The sequence below is a fragment of the Neovison vison genome, chromosome 4 (genome assembly GCF_020171115.1).
Source record: "Neovison vison isolate M4711 chromosome 4, ASM_NN_V1, whole genome shotgun sequence".
NCBI classification, from domain to species: domain Eukaryota; kingdom Metazoa; phylum Chordata; class Mammalia; order Carnivora; family Mustelidae; genus Neogale; species Neogale vison.
This window is the reverse complement of record NC_058094.1, coordinates 128,983,009-129,004,525: the sequence shown is the minus strand read 5'-3', so window position 1 is coordinate 129,004,525 and position 21,517 is coordinate 128,983,009. Positions and strand designations below refer to the sequence as shown.

Here is a 21,517-nt window from a genome sequence, read left to right as displayed (position 1 = left end):
CAGAGGCTTTAACCCACTGAGCCACCCAGGCGCCCCACAGGACACTTTTTTTTTTTTTTTTTAAAGATTTTATGTGTTTATTCGACAGAGAGAGATCACAAGTAAGCAGAGAGGCAGGCAGAGAGAGAGGAAGGGAAGCAGGCTCCCTGCCAAGCAGAGAGCCCGATGCGGGACTCGATCCCAGGACACTGAGATCATGACCTGAGCCAAAGGCAATGGCATAACCCACTGAGCCACCCAGGCGCCCCATAGGACACTTTTTAAGACTTACAAATAAGGTACTTTTATATCTAACTTAACAACTTTCAAGAAATAGATAATGAGAAAAGGACTTTTCAGATGCATGTAGAGAGAGAGCTGTTAAGCATTTGAAAGTGAAATAAGATGCTCCGAAATGGAGAATTAAAAAGAAACTACCTATTTAGAGAAATTTAAAAAGCAAAACGCACAGCAGAACACCGCTGGTAAACCACGCCGCGTGGTGCACCAGAGACATCTGGAACGTCGTGTGCCAGTTACACTCAAGTGAAACATCACAACAAAATAAAATAAAAAGCAAAATGAAAACTAACAGAAGCGAGAGTAGGATGTTAGACAAAGAACATAATATGAGAGAATCCCCATCTAACATGAATAAATGTTCTCTTTGTCCTTTTCACCATCCTATCATTTCCTTCAGTACTTTCTCCATAACATATTTTATTAAGCATATATTTATATGGATCTTTTTTTTTTTTACTTAGCCGTCATAGTGACTGGAGGCCAGGAATAATAGCAGGCTTCTTCCAGATGCTATATAGGTCATCCTCTGGAGATTTCCAGAAGACGACCCCTCTCTGGTTCACTTAAGTGTCTGGATTTGTCCTTTAAAATAGGAAGGTGACGGGGCACCTGGGGGCTTAGTCAGTTAAGCATCCGACTCTTGGTTTTTAGCTCAGGTCGTGATCTCAGAGTTGTGAGATGGGGCCCCCACGGGGGTCTCATACTCAGCCCATGGTCTGCTCTCTCCCTAAATAATAAATAAATAAAAATTTTAAGATAGGAAAGTTGCATAGGTGATAAACTCTGTCTTCGTTACCTCACTCTGCGTCATATGACTTATTCAATAAACGGTGAGTTGACTCACTGGCCGGTTGGTCATTTGGATAGTTTGGTCACTAAAGACAATTGAAAAATTGTGAGAAATAGAAAAATTTTCTAATTTTTTAGAAAGGGTCCTGGGATTAAACCCCACATCAGGACCTGCTTGGTGGGGAGCCTGGTAGGGCTGTAAAATTTAGAAAGTCATGATTTAATTTGGAGTAAGATAGGAGGAAGTGATTATATGAGAAGTAGGAAGGAAAGGATCCAGTTAGCTTAAAATACAGAGGAGGAGTAAAATCTTGAAATGAATGTACGGAAAATGGGAATGTGTGGGCAGTCTTAGATTTTACCTTGTCTAGGAGGTACTGAATCACTCTAACAGAGCAATTAGCAAAAGAAGGGATTTAAATTGGTTCAGGTTTTTCTACCCTGAGAGGTTTTTTCTTTCTGTTTTTAAAAGATGTGCCAGGTGTAATTAGTTTGCTGATGCTCCTTCAGAAACAGAGGGTTTGTGTAAGTTTTTCAGGTGATCGCAAAATAATGTCTGGAAGGTAATAATGCTTTTCTTTGGGGCGGGGGGAATTTTCCAGGCATAGCCCTTTTGTACCTGCAGTTGTACCGGGTCACCTGTGACCAGACCTACCTGCTCCGATCCCTGGACTACGTAAAGAGAACCCTTCGCAATCTGAATGGCCGCAGGGTCACCTTCCTCTGTGGGGATGCTGGACCCCTTGCTGTAGGAGCTGTGGTGTATCATAAACTCAAAAGTGATTGCGAGTCCCAGGAATGCATCACAAAGTGAGTCTTTAAAACTGGAAGTATTTACTCTAACTTCTCAGATCAAGGTCTTCCTGTAGGAAGACATTCAAAAAGAAAACTTTTTTTAATCCACCTGCTATTGCCGGCAGGTCTTTCCAAGAAGTAAAGAAGTTTGCATATTAGCCTTGAGCGTGATGATAAGATCATGTGCCTCCTTTCTATCAAGCTTGCGTCTGCCTTAATTTTGGGAGAAATAAATATGTTTCTTCATGTTACTTTGATCCTTTTTGTAATTAATTTTTGGTTGCCTTCATTGCACAAAAATTAGCTTATATGCCTTAGATCTGCTATCATAACTAAGTTATTTTTAGGTTCAGTTGTTTTGGAATAGTCAGTGTAAACCTTTTATTGCCCCTCTGGTTTATATTCTGTTTTGGAAGAGATAGAAGTCAGGCCCCACTCCCCTGGTGCCTGGTGGAGTATCTGTTGATGTTTCTTGACTGATAGACTGAGTCAAGCTAATTCCCAAGCATTGGCTACATTTTAGTACTATTTTCTTTTTTTTCCCTTTTATTTATTTATTTAGTACTATTTTCTCTTAAATTTTAAATCACCTTCTTCTAATTCTGATTTCAAAATTGATTATCATCTCTTACATGGGTTAGGCTAGTATCCAGGTAGATATTTTGAACAGAAAGGTGTGTTGTCGTTACTGTGATATCTGAGAGGGAGATGAGCGTAGTGGAGAAGTTTTTGTTGTTTGGGTTCCATTTGTTTGCATTCCTTAAAATCGGTTTTAAATGAAAAATAAATAACAGGAAACTTCTACAGCGATAGGGTAACTAACAGTTTCCTGAAGAGGTGTTTCCAACATTCTCTGGGGAAACAATTGTTTTTGTTGGATAGACTTTTGCAGCTTCAGAGGACCATCGTGTGCCGGGATTCAGACCTCCCCGACGAGCTGCTCTATGGACGGGCAGGTTACCTGTACGCCTTACTCTACCTGAACACGGAGATCGGTCCAGGCACCGTGTGTGAGTCAGCTATTAAAGAGGTACTGTGGGGTTGGCGTCAACCGTGGGCGCCCCGTCATCTCTACCGTCCCAACCTACCATTAGGGGCTGGACACTGCTTCTGGGTAGGAGTCATTTCTTAAGGGATCTCATATAGGCAATATGTAGCTCATTTATTCTCCTTTCTAGGAATTTTTTTTTTTTAATCTGTCCTCCTCTTGGGCCCGTTAATTCACCTGTCTTTACTAGAACCAAACAGCAGCAGCTTCAGAAAGAGGATATTTATTTCTCTTTCCTAATGCATCCGAACTGGTAGGCAGTCCCGGCACAGATGGCTCCGGATCTGGGTTCTTCTCTTGTATCCTACCATATCCTAGGGCCATGCCCTTGCCTGCCTGCCCAAAGCTAATCGAGCACCCATCGGCTCAAGACAGGGGAGGAAGTAGAAGATAAGCAGCTTCTTTTTTAAGGCCACAATCCAGAAGTTGTCTGCTACACTTCTGCTCACTTCCTACTTCCAGAAATAGTGAAAGGACTGTGTCTGTCTATGGCCAACAGGCCAGACACCCAGCTAGAACCTGGAGCACTGTTACCGAAAGTATGAAGGGAGAAAGGAGAGGAGGGAACATTTTGTGCCTTTGCTACATAGTCACTACAGACAGGCTCTTCTTTTGATTTAACTAAACTCTGCAGGCCACAAGGACCTCATTCATTAGCCTTTCCATAAATAAGGCTAATCGCTCCAGCCTTTCCTAGAAGATGTAGTGCCAGTCCTTTGAGGAAACGTTGCAGTTACGAGGCAACTAAGTAAGAGTTTTTATAGGAAGTTTTACTAGATTCTAGTAAACTGTTCATCCCAAGAACTTTCAGTCTTGTGATTTGACTTTCTCATTTCTTTTTCTGTCCTGAGATTGTCTTCTGATTTTTCTCTGCCCATATTTATTATGAACTATAGGTAACAGTCGTGGCTGCTGACTGCTTGTAGATTTTTAGATTAAGTGATCAATAGAGAGTTGTTAGTGTCAAGGAGATGAAAGCAGGATCCATGTATGTTTTCTAGACTAACACTGTCGCCTTATCTCTTAGGTGGTCAGTGCTATCATTGACTCTGGAAAGACTCTGTCAAGGGAAGAAAGGAAGGCCGAGCGCTGCCCGCTGCTGTATCAGTGGCACCGGAAGCAGTACGTGGGGGCGGCCCATGGCATGACGGGGATCTACTACATGTTAATGCAGGTAGGTGAAAGCACTCGGAAATGCTAAGACAGGGGCCACGGTATAAAATATCTCGCCGTGGGGTGCCTGGGTAGCTCAGTCGGTTGGTTGTCAACCTTCTGCTCAGGCCATGATCCTGGGGTCCTGGGGATGGAGCCCCACATCAGGCTCCCTGCTCAGTGAGGAGCCTGCTTCTCCTCTCTGCAACACCCCCCCACCAGCCCATGCTGTCTTCTCGCTATCTCTGTTTCTCAAATAAATAAATCTTAAAAAAAAAGAAAAGAAAAGAAACTATTTGGCCAAAGAGTAAATGGGGATGGAAATTTTAATGTAAGTCAAGCAGGCTGATATAAAAGAAGGATCCTCCCTTGAATCATGGAAACCTAAGCTCTGCCTCGTGGCCCCGGGCAGCAAGGTGCCGAGAGCACCTTCTCCACTTGGTTTTGTGCTGAGTCGGGTCTGTTGCCTACATTCCTCCTCTGTCCGCGTCCTTCTGCGCACTGCAGTAGTGACTCTGAACAGAGGGGACCCTCGGAGCAGAAAGGGTCTCCAGAATCCCAATGGAGACAGGGACTTTTTCATGTTCAGACACCCCAACTTGCTACCAGCTGTGATCTAAACCTGTTCTAAACCTGTAACTGGTTTGTCGTGGTTATGATCTCATCTCTCAGTCGTGCCTGCGGTCTGGAGTGGCCACCACTGCGTCAGGCGGGCGGAGAAACCCCCCACACACACAGCTTCACCCTGCTTCAGCCTCCGGGCCTCTGGTTCCCCTCCCTGTTCTGTACACAGCCTTTCCTTCTTTTTTTTTTTTTTTTTTTTTTTAATTAAGCCTTTCTTTACCACACCCATAACAGAGTAGTTAATTAATTCTCAAAAATCACACAGCTAGTAAGTCAAGGAACATGGATTAGCATTTGGATTAAAACTTTTTAGCTAAAAGCGAGAAATTTTTTACTTCAAATTCCTTTTTTTGAACCTACTCTACCACTAAAAGAAATCCATATCTACATGGGACGAAAACCCCTTTTCTGGTAATTAGTTCTCTTTGTTTATTATTGTAGGAAGCAAAGTGTACATATCCCAGTTTATGAATTTTCTTTATGGTGCAGACACGTTTTCAAAGTAACTGGGTTTCCAGAGCTCATTTAAAAATAGTACTATTAGTTTGGAACACTGGTAGTTTGTATATATTTCCTATTTCTGCAGAAAATGTGTTAACACTAGCCTTTGAAACTTTTTTTTTTAAGATTTTATTTTATTTATTTGACAGACAGAGATCACAAGTAGGCAGAGAGGCAGGCAGAGAGAGAGGGGGAAGCAGGCTTCCCGCTGAGCAGAGAGCCTGATGCAGGGCTTGATCCGAGGACCCTGAGATCATGACCTGAGCCGAAGGCAAAGACTTAACCCACTGAGCCACCCAGGTGCCCCTGAAACTTTCTTTTTAAATGATGTCCTTAGGGGAACGGAACCGTATGAAAACCACACCAGTAAGACATAACCTTAAAGTTTAAATGTAGATGTTTAGGTTAATTTTGTTAGATATCGGGGGCTTCCTTGAGAGAAACACAAGTCACAATGCTGTCCCCTTTATCTGCTTTAAAGTGAAGAACGTGAGAATACACTTTAGCCAGGATTCTGTATAGAAATCGATGTCAGTTTTCTTGTAGCAATCACAGGCCGCAGTGTGCTACACCAGCTCCCGAGCCGGAGCCAGGTCACACCTGTCTGCCCAGCCGGGTACTTAACGCCACTACGTGGAGCAGCGGGGGGACTGCGTGGTGCTGTAGGTTCTGCTGTGTGGTTTCATTGGGAAGGCTCTCAGAAGAGGCCGCACGAACACTGAAAATGTGACTTAAACTCGCTTTCAGGATGGCAGAATAAAGACATTTCTCTCTCTCTTTTTTTTTTTTTTATAATATTTGACTTTTTTTTTTTTTAAAGATTTTATTTATTTATTTGTCAGAGACAGAGGGAGAGAGAGCGAGTGAGCACAGGCAGACAGAGAGGCAGGCAGAGGCAGAGGGAGAAGCAGGCTCCCTGCCGAGCAAGGAGCCCGATGTGGGACTCGATCCCAGAACCCTGGGATCATGACCTGAGCCGAAGGCAGCGGCTTAACCCACTGAGCCACTCAGGCGTCCCAAGACATTTCTCTCTTGAAAATGATCTCAAAACAGACAAAAACAAACAAAGAAAACCCAGAAACCCAACTTCCTTGATGAGACTAGGAGACACTCTGGGGCCCCAGAGTACACGTATGTAGACTGAGAGTAGAGGAAAGAGCAGTGGGGGACCAGACGGGACAGAGGTGGATCATGCGTGGAGGTCAGAGGAAGATGCCCCGGAAGCCAGTGCGTCTGCACAGCAGCACCTGGGCCCCAGGGACTGGAAGTGCCATTGCTGGGGGAGGCAGAGCCGAATGCATGTGCATACAGGGGAGGTGTGGGTGCAGGAGGGCAGCTTTGAAAATTTTCACACGGAGCCACTGGATCTCCATCAGCGAGATGGCCCCGCAAACTGACTGTTCCTCCCCTGACTCCTGCTGGAGGTGGAAGGGTCTGGAGCAACTGAACCAGATCCTGCAGCTTCAGAAAGGCCGGCGTGTTGACAGTTGAAGTGAAGCATAGAACCGAACGCAGGGGCAGGCCTGCGTGTCCACCGGGTTCTGGGCGGCCCTCCCTGTTCCCACAGGGATTGAAGTCAGGCTGTTGTTGTTGTATTTTGTTATTGGAGGAACTGCTCAGATGAAAGGTTGCCTGATGTAGGAGTTTCAGAGTCCCCATTAGAAATGTTAGCCGGCTGTCTGAGATGGTTCTTATAGTCTCTACTAATTTGGCCGAGCCACAGTGCCCAGGTAGGTGGTCAGACATTTTTCTGGATGTTTCTGTGAGGACATTTTGGGTGAGATTTACATTTAAACGGTGTTAGAAGGTGGGGAGGTACAGTAAAGTATCCCCCGACTGAGAAGATACTTGGAGACCAGGTAAACAAAGCAGAGACTACAGAGTTTTATTCAGGGTGACTTTCAGACGGGGGGAGGGCAGCAGAGGACAATCTACAGCAGCTGCCTAGTTATTCTCTGCGAAGACCAGACCTTACACCATAGATTTATAGACAGAGGGAACGTGCAGAGGGCACTGCAGTGAGGTCAGAGGGATCGCACACTCTCAAAGGGCTTGCGGGCACCTAACTGACAACTGCTCTTTATGGAAATCTTGCATCAGGAAAGGGCAATCAGGAAAGGGCAAGACTATGTTACCTCGGACAGATTCGTGAGAGGCCAAAACAAGCCTCCCCAGGTCCCTGCCTTGGCCGCCATTTCTAAGGTACGTGTCAGTCTCCTAGGGGCCCGGAGCATGTAGCTGCAAGAGAGGTCACCGAGCAAACAGGAACAAGATGGGGGGCCGGAGATGGAGTCATAATCAGCACTCCCACAGATGCTTGCACTTTTAGTAAAGCCGTTTCCATAATGTGGGTGGGCCTCATTCAGTCAGTCAAAGGTTGCCCTGAGCAAGAAGGAATTTTCCAGCAGATGGCCTTCAGACTTTGGCTTCGACATCAAGACAAATTGAACTAAAGAAAGGTCCCCCCCAAGTCTTAAATAACCAGATAATTGAATTAATTTGAGCTTTATATGCTTCTCGGTATTCCAGGTAATTGAGGCCTTGAGGCTTTGCTATAGTAGCTACAGTACAAACGCTTAAAAAAGGAAAAATAAATGTTTTGTTTTCCTCTGTTTAAAGCCAGCAGCAAAAGTGGACCAAGAAACCCTGACAGAAATGGTGAAGCCTAGTATCGATTATGTGCGCCACAAAAGATTCCGCTCTGGGAACTACCCGTCATCGCTGAGCAATGAAACAGATCGCTTGGTCCACTGGTGCCACGGCGCCCCCGGGGTCATCCACATGCTCATGCAGGCCTACAAGGTCAGTGTCGCCATTCGTGTCACACGCATTGGATGTTTGGAGATCCACTTTCCTCCACCAGGCTTTCAGTCTGCTTTTGGCTAGCACATTTGATTGCAAATGAAAAACCCTTCAGAGCTGATGTTTTTACAAAATTAAGTCTCCCTATTTCACTTTATCTTGCCCCGGCAGTTGCATGTGTGTGTGGTTTTTTGTGGGTTTTTTAATTTTTTAAATTTTTTTATAAACATATAATATATTATTAGCCCCAGAGGTACAGGTCTGTGAATCGCCAGGTTTACACACTTCACAGCACTCACCATAGCACATACCCGCCCCGATGCGTGTTTGTGTGGTTTTTTTTACGATTTTATTTATTCATTTGGCAGACAGAGATTACAAGTAGGCAGAGAGGCAGGCAGAGAGAGAGAGAGAGGAGGAAGCAGGCTCCCCGCTGAGCGGAGAGCCCGATTCGGGGCTTGATCCCAGGACCCTGGGATCATGACCTGAGCTGAAGGCAGAGGCTTTAACCCACTGAGCCACCCAGGCACCCCAATGCATGTGTGTTTTAACAGGGATTATGTTCATGTGTAAAAGAAAGCCTGGATGGCAGCAGAGTAAGGATTTCCATTCTGCGTGTGAATATCCGAGAAACAGTAAGCACTATTATAACCAAATGCTTTTTTGTTGGACTTCACATCATTTTATTTTTTTGCTTGCATAAGCATTCTTGGACGATGATGCTTATTTGGGGCCCTTTAAATTTGACCTTAAAATTGTTATAAAATTATTCATAAGGGAGAAGTGTGATGTTTGAGGTTTTACACATATGGGGTATTACAAAAAAAATAGGCAGTACCTTTACTATTAATTCTGGTAGTCTCAAGATAGTCTTTGGGCACAATATTAGGAATACATTTGATTTCTCTCCTGGACTAAGAATTAACCTTGTAAGTTGAAAGCAAACAATGCTGCCTTTTCTTTTTTTTTTAAGTTGTCTTTAAGTATGTTTTCATAGTATTTTATTACATAGAAGTTGAAATTACAAACAGCTTACTGTATCCTGCAATATTTAAGCTTTTTAGCATTTTTTTGGAAAAATCATACACATTTAAAGAAAAAAAATGTTTTCAAGCATGTTTTTTAGAAGAATATACCACATTTTATTTTATTTTTTAAATTTCTAATTTGAGAGCACCTGGGTGGCTCAGTCGGTTAAGCGTCAGCCTTCAGCTCAGGTCATGATCCCAAGGTCCTGGGATCGAGCCCCACATCAGGCTCCCTGCTCAGCAGCGAGTCTGCTTCCCCCTTTCCCTCTGCCCCACTCCTCCCCAGACTCTCTCTCTAAAATAAATAAATAAAATCTTATTTTTTTCTTTGAATGTAGTTGACACACAGAATTGTATTACTTTGTACAACATAGTGATGTCACAATTTCTACATCATGCTCTGCTCACCGCAAGTGTAGCTGCCGTCTGTCACCACGCGATGCTATTACAGTGTCATTGACTCTATTCCCTATGCCGCGCCTTTGATTCTGTGACGTATGCATTCCACCGTTGGAAGCCTGTTAGCTCCCACTTCCCTTCACCCATTTTGTCAATCCCCCACAACCACAAGTTTATTCTCTGTATTTATAGGTATGAATCTGCTTTTTGTTTGTTTATTCACTTTTCTTTTTTAGATTCTGCATGAGTGAAATCTCATGGTATTTGCCTCTCTCAGTCCGACTTATTTCACTTCGCATAATACCCTCTTGGTCCATCCATGTTGTACCAAACGGCTATGATCTCCTCCTTTTTTAGGGCTGAGTAATAGACACACACACACACACACACACACACACTTCTTATCCATTTGTCTATCAGTGCACATCCAGGTTGCTTCCATATCTTGGCTATTATAAATAATGCTGCAATAAACAGAGGTGCATAATCTTTTTGAATTAGTGTTTTTGTTCTCTTTGGTCAAATACCCAGTAGTAGAATTAATGGATCATATGTTATCTCTAGTTTTAAATGTTTGAGGGACGTCCATAGTGTTTTCCACAGTAGCTGAACCAATTTACATTGCCATCAATAGTGCACCAGGGTTTCTTTTTTTCCCTATCTTCTCTAACACTTGTGATTTCTTGTCTTTTTGATTTTAGCCATCCGACAGTGTGAGATGATACCTTATTATGATTTTGATTTGTACTTCCCCTGTTGATTAGTGATGTTGAATATCTTTTCATTGTCTGTTGGCCCTCTGCATGTCTTATTTGCAAAAATTTCTAGTCAGGTCCTCTGCCCATTTTGTAATTGCATTGTAAGCAGTACTTCTTCTGTAATTTTATCTTTTTAATGCATCTTTATTTGTAATATTTGATGTTGGAGGTTGTTCATATATCAAGGTATATAATAGTAACCATAATAATTGATAAGTGTTTTGGCATAAACTCTTTTTTTTTTTTAAGATATTTATTTATTTATTTGACAGATCACAAGTAGTCAGAGAGGCAGGCAGAGAGAGAGAGGAGGAAGCAGCCTCCCCACTGAGCAGAGAGCCCTATGTGGGGCTCAATCCCAGGACTCTGAGACCATGACCTGAGCTGAAGGCAGAGGCTTAACCCACTGAGCCACCCAGGTGCCCCTAAACTCTTTAGTTTTAATAGAATCAGTGAAGCAGAATTCATATTTCTACCTAGAAATAACAAAAGAACTAGTCCCCGAATCAATTTTTTCCCTTTGTGTCTAACCATAATAATTTAGAAAAATTGTGGGAATTGTTCATGATATTGGCTAATTTTTCTGAATTTTTTAGTCCTCCTACAACAGTAATACCTAAAATATTCAAATATAAAAGTCAGGTATGAGCATTTAAGAAAATAACTCAGAAAGTTATAATAAAAAAAAGCACAGTGAAATATACTCTTTGGAAATAAGAACTTAATGATTCATCTTAACACAATGTCAGTCTTTAAATTAAAATAAAATTCTGTTCAAATTGTTGCCTCCCTTTTTTAGAGCTTTAGAGAGACGGTTGCAACTTCAGTGACACAGAGATAAGTCTGCCGTTTTAGAATTGTCCAACCCTAATGAGTGTATTGTGAACAAACAAGGACTCTTTGATATTCAAAACAGTTGTATGACTTTGATAAAAAATGGAATCTTTTGCTTCTGGGGGTCTCCTCCCTCCCCACCCAAGCCAGTGGTAAGCAGGTAAGTAGGAGCCCCGACATCCAGCAGGGCCATCATCCTGAGGAGGCCCATTTCTCCTGGTGCTGTTGCCTGTCCCTGCCGTCTGCTTCTAGCATTGCTGGTCACACGGGGAGCAATGCCACAGATGTCCCAGAGCCCCTGCTTCCTGTCTGGCTTCGGCTCAGAGTATCATTTGAATGTCTGGCCCTGCCTTGCTTACTCTGAAACAGAAAGTTCTCTCTTCTCTTAAGCGTAGAGCAAAGACGTGAACACGATCCCATACTCAGTCACTAAAACTTGATTTCGTCCATTTCCATCAAGACTCTCAAACACGAGGTACGCAAGGAAGAAAGTCAGCTCAAGGCTCCCTTTTCTCTCGCATTATTGTTAACTCAGATTCAGAGCATCTGCATTCGCTAAAGTGGTCTCAGAATTAGGAAGTGCTTACATTTTATATAAGTTTTCACTATTTTCTCTTGCTGGCATGTGAACCCATAAGTTCTTCAGGAATGCTTATGGAGGCACAAGGTTTTCAAGTATTTGAAAAAAATATTAATATCCTTCACAGATAAAACTATAAACGTCATCTAGTTTCACTTGTTTTCCCTTCCCAGAAATGCTGATCATGTGCGTAGTTGGGTGTCCTCTACTTTGTATGAACACATATTGTTAATTTGAAATTATGGAGTATTCTAGATGATCCTTGAAAAATGTCAGGGTTTTAATAATATTCTATGCTATATTAGGAATTATAGGAATTGCAGATGATTTTCTAGCAGAATACATTTCTGGACCCAATAGCTAGAAGCTGCTTTGCTGAGCAGTTCTTGATTATCTGACAGTAGATTATAGGTGATGGTAACAAATTCTACCTTCGAACTACACAGATGGGCCCTCAGGTGTTAGCATTTGTGTGGATTCAGCCACTATCAACAAATGCTAACATTGGTCCAATGAAAATTGTACTTGGAAAGGTATTTACGAATATGCTGTCCAGGAAAACCATGTAAGTCATACCACAGTGAGATTAATATACTCTTGATTCTGTAAAGTATGAAACCATCCTTCCTTCCCCACTCCTACCTACGTCCCTCTGCTGGAAACCCCACATCAGAGCCGTATTAGAAGTGCTCTCTGATGGCCGGCTGCTGAGCTTACATCAAACATGCTTTCATGTAAACAGTGTTCGAGAAACTCATTTGCAAGTTGATTATTTGAAACATGGACTATCTTGGGGTGCCCATCAGAATCAGCTGGAGAGATCCCTTCAAATTGCACTTTCTTTCCTTCTTCCTCAAGATTGGGAAGACCTTCCTAAGTTTAAGCATCACTTACATCAATCTACCACACTTCATCCGTTTGTTTTCCAGTTGTTTCTAGTTTTTTACTCTTTTACGCATAAGCTGCTATGAACATTCTTGTACGGGTCTTTTTGTAGATGCGTGTTTTCATTCCTTTGGGGCCAATACTAGGAGTTGAATCGCTGGATCAGAGTAACTGTAAGAAACTGCTAGACCTTTTCACAAAGGGTGTTGTTCCTTTTATGTTCCATCGACAACGTAAGAGAGTTCACATATTTGGCAACACTTGGTATTGAAAGGCTTTTTATTTACATTCTGATGGATATTTCTTTGTAGTTTTTGTTTCTTTTTAAAGATTTTATTTATTTATTTGACACAGAGAGAGAGAGAGAAAGAGAAAAAAGGAACACAAGCAGGAGAGTGGGAGAGGGGGGAGCAGGCTCCCCACTGAGCTGGGAACCAGATGCAGGCCTTGATCCCAGGACCCTGAGATCATGACCTGAGCTGAAGGCAGAGGCTTAACCAACTGAGCCACCCAGGTGCCCCCATTGTAGTTTTTAATGGATAGCAATTTTGCCTGTGTTCCTGGCTCATTTATATATCTTCCTTTGTTGAATGTCTGTTCATTCCTTTTATCCACGTTGTTTTATTCTTTCTTTTATCTTGTTATTGAGTTGTAAGGATTCTTCAGATGTTCTGGTTACAAGTCCTTGTCAGATAGATGTTTTAGAAATAATTTTGTAGTTTCCTGATCATAATGTTTGTGGTATCTTTTGATGAATAGAGTTTTTAATTCTGATAAAGTCTTATGTGTTTTTAAGTTTTTTATGGTAATTTCTTTCTGTATCTTGTCTAAGAAATTGTTAACCTAAAAAATAAAACAGTCAGTTATTTTACCAGCAAAATGGGCCTATTCAAGAATAGTGGAGAATTACATTTTGGGATATGCAAGCTATAACAGAACCATAGGCAAGTCCAACAAACAAAGGAGATGAACATTATTTTATGAAGAAGGAGGAGGAAGAAGGGAGAGATTGTTTCAAATGTAAGTCCACTGGACAAAAGCAGGAGTTCGGGGTCATGGCGGTTTCTCATTGACTGAGTTGCAGGGCTAGTCGATTCCTTGTAGGAGACGCAGTGATCTCCTGTTGGGGCCTAAAATTGATGATTCTTTCCTCTTTCCTGTTTCCTCTTCTGCTGGGGTCTGTAATTGACAAGTCTTCCTGGAATTGAGTAGAGTGGCAGGTTTTCCTTCTAACCTCCTGACCCCACTTCAGTGAGTTTTCGCTTTTTTTATTTGACAGAGATCACAGGTAGGCAGAGAGGCAGGCAGAGAGGGAGGAAGGGAAGCAGGCTCCCCACTGAGCAGAGAGCCCGATGCGGGGTTCATCTCAGGACCCTGGGATCATGACCTGAGCCGAAGGCAGAGGCTTTAACCCACTGAGCCACCCAGGCGTCCCAGTTTTCACTTTTATAATGGTCACCAATTTTACTTAGCCCCAGTTTATACAGATAGCATTCTTCCCTGCCTGCACCGATCAAGATTTGGAACTATGAGCTATCTTAAGTTTTTGTTTTTTTTTTTTTTTTTTTAAAGATTTTATTTATTTATTTGACAGAGAGAAATCACAAGTAGGCAGAGAGGCAGGCAGAGAGAGAGAGAGGGAAGCAGGCTCCCTGCTGAGCAGAGAGCCCGATGCGGGACTCGATCCCAGGACTCTGAGATCATGACCTGAGCCGAAGGCAGCGGCTTAACCCACTGAGCCACCCAGGCGCCCCTGAGCTATCTTAAGTTTTACATATTACATGTATATTTCTTTTATTAGGTTTGTATATGTGACAGAAGAGGAGAGTCTTTTTTTTTTTTTTTTAAGCATCAGGATGTCTGAATGTCCCTACATTGTTTATTGAAAAGACTTTTCTTTTCCCCCATTTAATTGATTTGGTGTCATTAATACTCATAACAAGCCACCAAGATGAAGACCTTGTATCCTTGCATAGCTGGGAAAACTGAGACATAAGAGGTTGAGCGACTCGTCCAGGGCCAGGCCACACAGTTAAAAAAGGTGACAGAGCTGAGATTCTGACGCAGGGCAGTGTGACCCTAGAGCTCACGCCTCAGCTTCTCAGGAGTCAAGAGTTTTACTTCTGACCCTGGTGAATAGATCCCACATGAGGAAAGTGAGTGAAATGCAAATGTCTCTCTCCTTCCCCTTCAACCCTCTGCAGACACGGATTCACGTCGTTCATCTTGGTTTTTTTGAGGTCGCTGCTAATCAGTCACAGGTAGATGAATCCTGTTTGCTCCCCCCAAGGAGAGCATCTCTGATGACGCTTTTGCCTCTAATTCATTTATGCACGCATGGACTGAGCTAAGCAGGGGGAGATGCGGACGACAGGTTCTGAGGGCAGGACTAGAGAAACAAAATAAATGAAAAACAAAATAAATGAAATGTGGGGAGAAAGAGAAGAAAATGTAAAAGGGAATTGGAGGAGGCACAAACAGCTTCCTCTCACCGGGCTTTTGTCCTCGCTGAGCTCATTTGTCTCTTTCCCTCCAAACCTCTCATTTTACTTCTGCAAAACCATGAACCAGGAGGGCAAGGGGAGGAGACTTTGGGTGGATTAAGACAGTGAGGCTCGGTACGCGGCGTTGCTGGTGGCGTTTGCTCTCCCCCAGAGCCGTGTCACGTTTCCTAACGTGCCGTCGACTAAGCAGAACAGGAAACTAAAACATCTTTTTCAACACCGCTTTGCCTTTTCACGGCCCAGGTCTTTAAGGAGGAGAAGTACTTGAAGGACGCCATGGAGTGCAGTGACGTCATCTGGCAGCGAGGTTTGCTTCGGAAGGGCTACGGGATCTGCCACGGGACCGCCGGCAATGGCTACTCGTTCCTGTCCCTGTACCATCTCACGCAGGATAAAAAGTACCTCTACCGAGCTTGCAAAGTAAGGAAACTTTACTCTGACAGCTTTTGAATACTCCGGAGCCTGCGCAGAATCCAAAAATACGGCTTCTCCCCCTTCTCTTAGCCCATTTCTTGCAACTCTGGTCTCCCCTGTTTCTCCTGCCCCGCCCCCCCACCGTACCCCTGGCCAAGCTGGGCCATGTTGACCGCTCTCTGTTGCCCGAGAATCTTCTCCCTTGAGTTCTTGGTGAATTCATGCGGTGTCTTACTTGCTGCCTTTTCACCGAGTGAAATCTCTGCTCTTAAATATGTTTCCTCGTAGTTTGCCGAGTGGTGTCTAGACTATGGAGCACATGGGTGCCGCATTCCCGACCGGCCCTATTCTCTCTTCGAAGGTAAGACCGAGCAGGAAACGCCAGGTTTAAACACGTGGGTGAGTGAGTTTGGTGCTTCTGCCTCTCTCTGCACTGGCTCTATTACATTGGCTCCTAACTCGAGTAATAACTCCACAGCCATGAAATAACTGTGAACAATGTAGTTTATTGCTGAAAGTTGTATGGAGTCTCTCTGCCTTACCTAATTCATGTACCCGTGAGTGTCCTTCAGATATTTCTCAATCTTTGGTGGAAAATACGTGCACACAAGATAGAATGTTTGCGGGGCGCCTGGGTGGCTCAGTGGGTTAAGCTGCTGCCTTCGTCTCAGGTCATGATCCCAGCATCCTGGGATGGAGTCCCGCATCGGGCTCTCTGCTGAGCGGAGAGCCTGCTTTCCTCTCTCTCTCTCTCTCTCTCTCTCTGCCTGCCTCTCTGCCTACTTGTGATCTCTGTCTGTCAAATAAATAAATAAAAAATCTTTAAAAAAAAAAAAAGAATGTTTGCTGCTCAGTAATAGAAGAAATAAGTTTACTCCTCTACATATTGTCTGTAACAGTGTATATATAAAACTGATCTATTCACAGGAAACTGGTTACTTAAATGTGTTTAATTATTTCAGGTATATAAAAAAGTATAAATAATTGATCTTAGTAATTTGAAAGTATTAGTAGTTGGAAAAATGATAGCATACTGAAGAAAATTCTGAAAAACAAGCAAAGACAGGAAATGAACAAACACAGTTAAGTCTGTTGCAAAGCACCATGTGTAGAATATAATTCAGGAAAACAAAATAGAAACCCTACAGAGAGGACTCATACATTTTTTGTATTTGTATTCTATGTGTGTATGTGTGTGTGTGTGTGTGTGTGTGAGAGAGAGAGAGAGAGAGGGAGAGAAAGAGAGAATTAGATAATTTGTAATGCCAGCCACAGAAATCAAAGGGCTAAGGCTAAATGATATTAGGATAAATTGTTGATGACTTTTAATTACTTTAGAGCTACATTTTATACTAACTCTGAAGTAAACTTCAGAAGGAATAAATGATTGAATATTTTTTTAAAAACCAAACAATAGATGGTGTTGCATTTTGTCAGATGCTTTTTTTCTGCATCAGTTGACATAATTTTTTTTTCTTTTAAATTTATTAATATATTGTGGATTACATTGGTTGATTTTCAAATTTTAAGCTAGCCTTGCATCTCTGGGGTAAACCTCACTTGGTCTTACATATTGCTGAAGTATATTTGCTAATATTTTGCTGAGGACTTTTGCATCTGTATTGATGAGGAATTTGGCCTAGAGTTTTCCCTTGTTTTACTATCTTTGTCTGCTTTTGGTATCAAAGTAATACCAACCCAATAAACAGTATCATTTGCCCTTCTGTTTTCTGGGACAGATAATATATTAATTGGTGTTAAGTGTTTGGTAGAATTCTCCAGTGAAACCTTGGGGTAGAGATTTGGGCAGGGGATAGTTTTAAAACTATAAGTTCAGTTTGTTTAATATTTTATCAATTTATCAACAGTGTCAATAGTATCAAGTTATCAGTTTCATATCTGGTAAGTTTCAGTAGTTTGTGTTTCTGAGACGTTGCTCTATCCCACCTGTGCTGTGAAGCTGGTGTGTGTCAGGTTAATGTGTGTAAAGCTAGTGCCCCTCTGTTTCCCTTCTGATGTCTGAATTGTCTGTGGTGGTTGGCCCTATTCTGTTTCTGCTCTTGGTTATATTTTTTAATCATATATTAGAAAAAAAAAAGCAGGGCGCCTGGGTGGCTCAGTGGATTAAGCCGCTGCCTTCGGCTCAGGTCATGATCTCAGGGTCCTAGGATCGAGTCCCACATCGGGCTCTCTGCTCGGCGGGGAGCCTGCTTCCCTCTCTCTCTCTCTCTGCCTGCCTCTCCATCTACTTGTGATTTCTCTCTGTCAAATAAATAAATAAAATCTTTAAAAAAAAAAAAAAGCAGAAAACAGAGCACTTGCTATTGTCTTATGCAGAATAATATCCTTTTAATATTCAAAGCCATCATAATGAAAAAAATAATTCTCAGAAAAAAATTTCAGCCTTTTGCATCATAAAAATGCAGCATTTTTTATCAGCTTTAACAGAGTTAATACCCAAACTCTCGGTGGAGTTCATTCAGGTTTATTAACGGCAGCTCCAAAGCCCGACTAGGTCATATGTACCACTTCCCAGAGGCTGGGAAGTTAGACTCATCTGCTTCCGGTGCCTCACAAGTGCCGGCAGTTGGCTCGAAGCAGATACTTGTGGAGGGGGTGGAGAGTAGTTCTAGTGCCTTCGTGGAGGTGACTAGGCCGAAAGGGTCACTGACACCTGTAACCCCTTCTGGAGCTTTCCCCGGCCCAGGTGCTGTGACTCGGTGAGTCTGCTGCCCCACCCCACCAAACAAGAAAACAAAGGTCATTCCAGCATGGGCCACTCTAGGATTCATCAGTCATCATCTTTTCCTATTGCGTTCTAATAAGTCAGTGAGTTTCAGATTTCTTGGGCTACTGGAACCCTTTCTTCAAACAAAAACTTACAGGTTTAGTCTGAGAACAACCAAAATGTAGGAAAACAGCAAACGACTCACACAAAATATGAATGAATTGCAAAATCATCGAGGAAAGAAGCCACACAGAATAGGCTGTATGCTGTGGGATTCCTTTCAAAGGACATTCTGAAACAGGCCAACCCAATCCGTGCTGGCGATGGCGGCCTCGAGGGCAAGAGAGGGACAGACTGGAACTTCCGGGGCAGGTGATGGAAGGGTGCCCTATCTCTTGATAGGAGTTTGGTTTACACGGGTGTATGCATTTGTTGGAACTCAGAGGAGTCCGCTGAGGACTTGTGTGTTTTGTTGCTATAAATTTTACATCAAAAGGAAAGCTATAAACAAAGATCCAGTAAGGGAGGAAATGTTCTGATTGAAGAGTTGTATTTGCTAATATTTTGCTGAGGACTTTTGCATCTATATTCATGAGGAATTTGGCCTAGAATTTTCCCTTGTTATACTATCTTTGTCTGCTTTGGTATCAAAGTAATACCGACCTAATAAATGGTATTGAGAACTATCCTTTGCTCTTCTGTTTTCTGGGACAGATAAAATATATTAATTGGTGTTAAATGTTTGGTAGAATTCTCCAGTGAAAGCTTGGAGTAGAGATTTGGGAGGGGGTAGTTTTAAAACTTAAGTTCAGTTTGTTTAATAGTTTATTTTTTTTTAAGATTTTATTTATTTATTTGACAGACAGAGATCACAAGCAGGCAGAGAGGCAGGCAGAGAGAGAGGAGGAAGCAGGTCCCCCACTAAGCAGAGAGCCTGATGCGGGGCTCAATCCCAGGACTCTGGGATCATGACCTGAGCTGAAGGCAGAGGCTTTAACCCACTGAGCCACCCAGGTGCCCCTGTTTAATAGTTAAAAAGGGGCCTAGAGGCTGGGGCCAGCCAGCTAGCAGACTACCTTGCCCACCCTCCTGTAGATCAATTTAAAACCCAATCTTGGTGCAGACCACAATGATTTGCAGTGATTTTGATGAAAACAAAGTTCGTTTTATATATATTTTTTTAAAGATTTTATTTATTTGAGAGAGCAGGAGCAGGAGGAGGGGCAGAGACAAGAAGACTGTCCCCTGAGCACAGAGCTTGACATGGAGCTCGATCCCAGAACCCTGAGATTATGACCTGAGCTGAAGTCAGATGATTAACCCACTGAGCCACCCAGGCGCCTGAAAACAAAGTTCATTTTAAAGTGGCATTTGTGTGTGTGTGTGTGTGTGAGAGAGAGAGAGAGAGAGAGAATAATGGAATATTTATTTAACCACAAAAAAGAAGGAAATTGGGGCACCTGAGTGGCTCAGTGGGTTAAGCCTCTGCCTTCAGCTCAGGACATGGTCTCAGGGTCCTGGCCAGGATCAAGTCCCGCATCCGGCTCCCTGCTCAGCAGGGAGCCTACTTCTCCCTCTTTCTCTGCCTACCTCTCTGCCTACTTGTGACCTCTGTGTGTGTGTGTCAAATAAATAAAATTTTTTAAAAAAATGAAATCTTGCCATAATGCCATAGATGGAGAAGGTCAAATGTACCACTTCCCAAAGCAAACCAAATCCATCAGAGAAAGATACCGTATGATTTACTCATATGTGGAATTTAAGACACAAAACAAGGGGGAAAAAAGACAAATCAAGAAACACTCTTAACTACAGAGAAGAAACTGAAGGTTACCAGAGGGGAGGTAGGCGGGGCGGGGGCTGGACAGGGGAAGGGGATGAAGAGGACCCAGGATGAGCACAGAATCATGTATAGATAGAAGTATTGGCTCCCTCAGTGGTACACCTGAAGCTAATGTTAAAATTTAAAGTTTAAAAATTAAAGTGTCATTCCTAAAACTTAAAGGAGATAAAAAAAAAAAAATGCAACCTTTTGTTTGGACTAAGAATAAGGCTCTGAGAGAGGAAGTTTTATAGTTGAAATAGCACAATAGCAGCATCGTAGCTTTGTAGGAAGCCATTCCGTGAGATCACCTTAAAGTTTCAAGATATGAGATTAAAGCCCAGAACCCAAATTTAAAAAAAAAAAAAAGGAAGAAAACTGGTGTTATCTGCTGGGTGCTAATGTAAGGATTTCTTTGTTTGTTTGTTTTGCATTTGTTTTTTTTATGAAGTCATTGATAAAGTCCTCTGCACCTTTTCCATCATCCCGATAGCCCCTGGCAAAGGAAATGATTAAAGTTCACTTGGTTTCAGACACTCCCTGATGGCCTCTAATAAAGGGACCCACATTGTACGTTGCAGGCATGGCCGGCGCGATTCACTTCCTCTCCGACATCCTGGCACCAGAGACCTCCCGGTTTCCGGCATTTGAACTTGCCCCTTCGCAGAGGAGCACAAAGATGTAGAGAGACTACTAAGATACCTGTTTGGACCAAAAGCCAGATTGCTTAGTGCCTGCCACAGAACCAACTATGAATCCTGAAGAAGGCAAGAAAAGGAGAGAGAGAAGCAAACACCTTCACGGGCCCCCTTTGTTGCAGAGACCCTCAAGTTAGAGCATGAATGACAGAAACCATCCCATCAGCGTTTTGTAACAGTGTTCCCCTCCCTGTGTAAAATATGAATTCTTCACATCCGGCCTTCTGTAGCACTTGCATGTTTCTTGGTGTGTGTTGTGTGTAGGTTAAGTTGCTCCAGACAGGAAGCCCTGCTCTTTCCGCGAGCCCAGAGCCGACCATGCACGAGAGGACGGTGGCAGCCACTTCTCTGTACATAGTATTTCAAGGGAGGTGTCCTCTGTGTTGACAAGCAGGAATGGTCAGGTGGTGTCTCTTACATCAGAAAGCTTCTCTGAGGTGATATCCTAGTGATACTTTGTCAGCACTTTCTGTGAGTACCTTTCAGACAAGCATGAGGGGAGACTGGTCCGAAGACTGAAATTAACAGGACAGATGGGAGGGGGGTTACTGGAATGGTTGGGGGTAGGGGTTGCGCCTTTGCACAAGCTAGCTGAATGCTCCCCTTTGTGTTCTGTGTTCACCCTTAGTATTTTTAAGAAGCCAGAGGGCATGCACGGCAGCTCTACTGAGGCTCCCTGTTCTCAGCAGAAGCTCCGGGCACCCATGGGGAGTTCCAGAGGCTCCTTTCAACCCCGTCCAAAGCGGCCAGTGCCCTGGGCAGTGGACGTCATGATCCCAGAAAACAGTCGGGGGAAGCCTTTTCATGAGCATAATGGAAATCAAGTAGGAGTGACTAAGCACTGGCAGTTCTAGATTTGGTTTACATTATTAAA

General features: G+C 43.0%; 1 protein-coding gene across 1 annotated transcript in view; it reads left to right on the top strand.

Annotated features, from left to right (window-relative positions):
- Positions 1-20,864, top strand: part of LANCL2 (LanC like 2) — a 51,660-nt gene extending 30,796 nt beyond the window's left edge. Inside the window, exons 3-9 of the mRNA XM_044245679.1 lie at positions 1,674-1,881; positions 2,749-2,896; positions 3,942-4,088; positions 7,811-7,993; positions 15,225-15,401; positions 15,684-15,756; positions 20,527-20,864. Of these exons, the coding sequence (XP_044101614.1) occupies positions 1,674-1,881; positions 2,749-2,896; positions 3,942-4,088; positions 7,811-7,993; positions 15,225-15,401; positions 15,684-15,756; positions 20,527-20,630 (1,040 nt within the window). The 3' untranslated portion in view covers positions 20,631-20,864. The remainder of the gene's footprint in view (positions 1-1,673; positions 1,882-2,748; positions 2,897-3,941; positions 4,089-7,810; positions 7,994-15,224; positions 15,402-15,683; positions 15,757-20,526) is intronic.
- Positions 20,865-21,517: the final 653 nt, after the last annotated feature.